The 5,907-nt window shown below is 49.7% G+C and overlaps 1 protein-coding gene across 1 annotated transcript in view; it reads right to left on the bottom strand.

Moving 5' to 3' along the window:
- IPO7 (importin 7) overlaps window positions 1-5,907 on the bottom strand; it is a 43,149-nt gene that overhangs the window by 17,580 nt on the left and 19,662 nt on the right. The window contains exons 11-14 of the mRNA XM_018571148.1: window positions 4,503-4,579; window positions 3,524-3,640; window positions 2,214-2,303; window positions 1,045-1,210 (exon numbers count right to left, since the gene is read on the bottom strand). Of these exons, the coding sequence (XP_018426650.1) occupies window positions 1,045-1,210; window positions 2,214-2,303; window positions 3,524-3,640; window positions 4,503-4,579 (450 nt within the window). The remainder of the gene's footprint in view (window positions 1-1,044; window positions 1,211-2,213; window positions 2,304-3,523; window positions 3,641-4,502; window positions 4,580-5,907) is intronic.

The following is a 5,907-nucleotide window of genomic DNA, read 5'->3' as shown; positions in this document are numbered from 1 at the left end:
CACGCCCCCCCCCCCCCATAGTTCTCCTTTAAAGCGCGAGCACTACAAGGGAGACGTAGGGATCTATAGGTTTTCACCCAAGATTCACACATTTTTCTAACTGGATTCAATTTAGAAATTGTGTGTATCCTGGGTGAAAACCTTTATCAATTTAGATGGTGGGCTCCTTACCATCTTGTCTTGTAATGTCTTCCTTATATTGCAAAGCACTGCGCAAACTATTGGCGCTATATGTATAAATCCTGAATGATAATAATTAGACCCTTTAAAAGCAGAATCTAAATCCATGAACAGTAATAGATTGCAGCTTACTGGTCCTTTAGATGTGGTGGCTGCATTAGTTTTTTTCAGGCTTTATTCTCTACCTGGTGATCCGACCAGTACTTCCTGTTAGGGTGACAACGCTCACTCAGTGCACTGGGTATGGAGGAGCAGCATTGTCACCCTAAAGAGTACAGGACACCTCCCCATCTCCATAACACAAGGGAGAGGTTCTGAAGTCCAGGGCTGACCACTCTGCTTTAAATTTCACCGCAGCAGAGGCAGAGTTGTCGGCTCAAAACAAAGCTTGCAGCTCACTGGATTTCTGGCAGCTCGACTGGTATTTTCCTGCATCTGCAGTAACATTTCTCTTTATAATAGGGAAAGTCAAAATACAAAAATAAAAAGATTACATTAAAGATGAACTCGGCAATAGTCTTCAGTATCTGACCTTTGATTAAAGATTCCCATCACGCAATGGGAATTGTAGTTGTCCATGGTCGTCAATGTGGGATTCCAGAAGGTGTGAGACAAGGAGCTTTGGCCTGTCAATCAAGGTATGATGTCATGGTGGGCAGGACAAATCAGGAGCTCCCTGGCCTGTCAATCAAGGTATGATGTCATGGTGGGCGGGACAGATCAGGAGCTCCCTGGCCTGTCAATCAAGTTAGGGATTTAAAGATCTCATGCACAATAAAGTTTTATAGGGAGCAGCAGACGTCTCGGCCCATTATCTGCTCTTCTGAAAGACTTTAGAATCATTTTGGGTGAGTTTTTTTTTACCTTTATCCTGGTTGCTGATGAGAACTTGGAGCGCGATGGCGGCTTCTACTTTCACCGGCATCTCCCGGTCATCTATGAGACACCTCCGGGTCAGCTCAAGGGCCGTCTGCAAGTTCTGGTCAATCTTGAACTTCACTTCGCAGAAGTAGTGAAGCACCCAGCAGGCCTGCCGGAGGAACAGAGGCAGCGTATGAAACCGGCTGAATGAGGGCAGAAGAGGACAGGTCTTGGGTGAACCAAAGAGTTAATAAATGTCGGTAACAGACAGATGGGCCTCATGATACTCCATAGACGCCGTGCAGAGTGTGTGAGAGTTTGGAGGCTGGCCAGCGGAGAGAGTGTCCGGCGGACGTCACTAGACCAGTACTATGATCTCACCTTTATCTCCGGCAGCGGGATGTGTGTGAGCAAAGCAGAGAACCAGCAGCACACTGACCCACTGCTCCACCAGACACAGACTGACACTGCGCACACTGCACCGCTGCCACAGCAGACACCCGACACTGCCCAAAAAAAACTAAAAACGACCACCGCTCCCAAGTCCAGAGTCTGTCCCATCTGTGGGTGAAGGTGCCAGCTGAATGGAGCTTGTTTCTGCTCCCTCCGTGTCAAAGGCACCATGTAAAGCACATGGATCAAACACAATGCCCGCCAGGCCATTTTATGTGGCCCTCGCACCTCTCCTGCAACACCCCCCCTCGTCTCCACCCCCACCTTGTCTCAACAGTCGGCAGCAGAGAGGAGGACAGAACACTTTGGCTATACTGACTAGGGATGCAGCGATATCGGAGACTATACCGGCACTTAAAAATGAAGCCGGCTCTGTAAACATGCACCGGGCTTCACAGGGAGGCTGCCGAGGTCCCGGCAGCCTTCCTGTGAACTGTGGCGGCCGTTTACAGTGTCGGCAGCAAATCTCCTCCTTCCTGTGGATCCACGCTGCCTGCACCTACTGAGACCCCCTGGAGAGTGCTCACAGCCCACCAGAGAGTCCCTCGCAGCCCCACCAGAGAGTCCCTCGCAGCCCCCTCTTTTTATAACTACATTCGATCACCTATTATGATTTTGTTAATAGGAGGCAACATTGAAAAAGTCTTACAATCAAAAACACAATGAAATTCTAATAAAGGCTTGCAGTGTGCCATTAGGAAAAGGACAAGAATCATTACCCGGGCTCGCATGTAACCCAGCTCACTGCTGAACAGAGGAAAGACGTGATTCTGCAGCATGAACTCCATCTGGTCTTTGTAAATCTTTTTCTGTAGCAATAAAAAAAAACCACGTTAAAAGCCACAAAATCACAGCAGACACAATGTACACAGAGAACACCCCCCCTCCCATTAACAAGATATTAAAAGGAGAACTATGAGAACGAGTGATTTTCACTGCTGCGGCGCCTCAGTATATAGAGAGCTGTAGCTCGCGGTATAATGAGCTTAGGGTGACGGGAGGATGCTAGTTTGTGTCCTCCCGTTACCCTAAGGAGAACTATGGGGAAAAGCCCCGACCCCATAGTTCTCCTTTAAAGATCCACTTTTCAAGCACTGAATTGTGGGGGTTACAGGAGTGTTGGATGTCCCATACACAGACATATCAGGTATGTCTCATGGTCCCAGCCACAGAATTGGGCAAGGAGGGCATGTACTTGAACCTTTCGGTGTCCACTTTGCCCCCCCCGAGGGTCTCACTCTGTGAAGTCACTTTCGAAAAGGGACCTTTTCTCTCTTCTAGAGCAACTGAACAAGCTACAGCTCAGCAAACCAAACCTATGTAAATCAGTAAACTGCCATGAAAACTACATTTTACTTTGCAGCAGTTCCATAAACTAATGTGTATTCCATGTCTCCATCTGATTAGAAGAGTACATATACTTAATAGAACATGGCTGGCCAAAATCATGACGGGGGTTGTGTCCCTGCAGGCTGCTTATATACAATGAGGGGAGGCCGTGTTCCTGTGGGCTGCTTATATACAATGAGGGGAGGCCGTGTTCCTGTGGGACGCTTATATACAATGAGGGGAGGCCGTGTTCCTGTGGGACGCTTATATACAATGAGGGGAGGCCGTGTTCCTGTGGGACGCTTATATACAATGAGGGGAGGCCGTGTTCCTGTGGGACGCTTATATACAATGAGGGGAGGCTGTGTTCCTGTGGGACGCTTATATACAATGAGGGGAGGCTGTGTTCCTGTGGGCTGCTTATATACAATGAGGGGAGGCTGTGTTCCTGTGGGACGCTTATTCCAGTGAGGGAAGGCCGTGTTCCTGCGGGCTGCTTACTCCAATGAGGGGAGGCTGTGTTCCTGCGGGCTGCTTATTCCAATGAGGGGAGGCCGTGTTCCTGCGGGCTGCTTACTCCAATGAGGGGAGGCTGTGTTCCTGCGGGCTGCTTATTCCAATGAGGGGAGGCCGTGTTCCTGCGGGCTGCTTACTCCAGTAAAGTGAGGTCAATGGGTTCAAAGTCAGACGTCTCACCTACCTTCAGTAAAATCTCTGCTAAGGATCCAATCATGTGGAGGGCGCCGTCTTTCTTGCGAGGATCTGCAGCCGGCTCCGTTAAAATCTGGTAACAAAATCCCATCGTTTTCTGCAACACCTGAGAAGACAAATACCGATATTACCAACCTGCTGGAGAAATGTCTGGTGTTTCTCTCGCGTTCATCAATTTCAGATAAAACCCGACTATAGAAAGAGTTACAGATCCGATCTACAAAAAAGGGAGAATTCCAAACAGACCCCGGGACAGTTAACTTGCAGGAAGTTTTCAGACAATTCCTGGGAGAGGTTTGGCACCGGGTTCCTTGAGTTCAGGCTCTTTCTGGGTTGGTCTATTCTGGAAGCTGATGGGCTCACATAAGAGTTCTGGTTGGTGTCAGTGATGTTTGTTAGCAGTCACTCTCATTCCATGTATTATGTACTACACTTTGTGGGATAGACCGTTAGGAATGCTATACAACCAACACAGACTGACTTGCGGCAACGTTCTGTATACGTGCCATGCACTTATATTGCTGAACGGCGGAGCCGCTTTATGTTGTGCTACCAGGTGTGTACGGCCGGCATTGTCGCACTCAACTGAGCGCCCCAAGCACTGTGACCGCGCAGTCACCGACCGCTCCTGGGCACTTAGCAGCGGTCAGGAGCAGGTATGATGGGCTCCCAGTCATGTGATCATCAATCACAATGATCACACACCATGAAAGGCCACATAATACCTCCAGTGATAATCACTTAAAGGGCCCGCTCACTTTAGAGTGAAAAAAAATCTCTAAAATTATAAATCTGTCATAGACCTGTGCAAATCGGCCTCAGTTGGCTGCCGGCGATTGCAGGCACCGGGGATAAAAACACAAAATAAATGTTGCATAGACTTCGAGAACTGAGAGGCAGCCCCCCCCACGAGTGTGCATAGATTAGACAGGACTGAGGAAGTCAGCATCAGCTCATCCAGGCCGTACCTCTTTCCTTTTACTGCAAGACGTGAACAGCAACGTTTGGGCCGCAGTGGTGGGGGAGATAAAATCTTCAAATACATCTATGAGAAGAACAAGTTACGTTAGGCGTCATACGTTTGCTTCGTACATAAACACAGCAGCATTAGAATAGTATTGAAGCCTCGCCTTTATGATTGGTAGCCACACTACCAGCTAGAAAGTGCGCACTTCTAACATCACTCGATTACACTCCTCAGGACTACAAGTCTCATCGTTCTTAAAGTTCATAAAAATATGGCCGTCATGAGACTGCTGCGTGAGGCAACATGCAGAGGGAGCCCGGGCTACGCAGAGAAGACGCACTTCTGCTCCTCCAAGGGAAACGACTCACTGCGGCTCCGTGGAGGAGCAGAGCCACGTCTGTGTGTTATTCTCTCAGGCTGTCTATATGTCACATCACACACAGCGTCCTCACATCAGGCTGTAGTCCTCGCAAACAGCTGACTCCATAGGAGCCCGCAAGGCAAAGGAGACACCTGAGCGGGGCAGGCTTTCTATGATCGCAAGTACGATCTGCCTGTCCAAGATGGGCAGATCGTACGAGCTTTGAATAAGCTTACGACCATCGCAAGACAAAAAAAGTCTTGCGATGGTCGTAAGGTATATGGGCACCTTTATGGTGCCCATACACCTGCCGATCGTAGGAAAATCAGCAGGTGTATGGGCAGCGTGGGACCTCTTCTACTGGACAATCGCACGACATTCGTCTTCCCAGCACACTTGAAAAACTGCCAAAAATAGTACGATTTTTGGCGGTTTGGTGGCGTGCTCGGGAGACGAATGCCGCATGGGCCGGTGTGTGCAAGTGCACACTGCCCGCTCAGCAATCAACGCAAACCCTCCGCTCAGCGGGGAGGGCTTGCGATGATCGCAAGTACGATCTGCCTGTCCAAGATGGGCAGGTCGTATGAAATTTTAATTACCTCAAACCATCGCAGAACAAAAAAGTCGCGGGATGGTTGTAAGGTGTATGGCCAGCTTTAAAGGAGAAGTATGAGGTGCGTGCTTTTCACTCACCTCATAGATCTAGCCGACCTGTGACAATGAGACTGTCACAGGTCGGCTCAGTAGATCGGGAGGTGAGCGAACACATACCGGGTTCGCTCACCTCTCGATCCTGTCACGGCTGTCCTGTCGATTCCCCCCTCCCCGCTCCGATCTGCCAGCGCTGACTGGCAGAACGGACGGGGGAGGGTACAGCTGGCTCTGCCTCTAGATATGCAGAGCCAGCTGTCACTCACGCAGCTGGGCGGATCTCGACATCGATGTCGGGATCCACTCCGGCGTCTCAGCATACCGCGAGCTGTAGCTCCCTATATACTGAGCCTAGGGTAACGGGAGGACGCTAGTTTGTGTCCTCCCGTTACCC

Source organism: Nanorana parkeri, unplaced genomic scaffold (genome assembly GCF_000935625.1).
Source record: "Nanorana parkeri isolate BGI_ZX_2015 unplaced genomic scaffold, ASM93562v1 scaffold1687, whole genome shotgun sequence".
In the NCBI taxonomy this organism is placed as follows: domain Eukaryota; kingdom Metazoa; phylum Chordata; class Amphibia; order Anura; family Dicroglossidae; genus Nanorana; species Nanorana parkeri.
The sequence above is the reverse complement of the archived record's forward strand: the minus strand, read 5'-3'. Positions and strand labels throughout refer to the sequence as shown.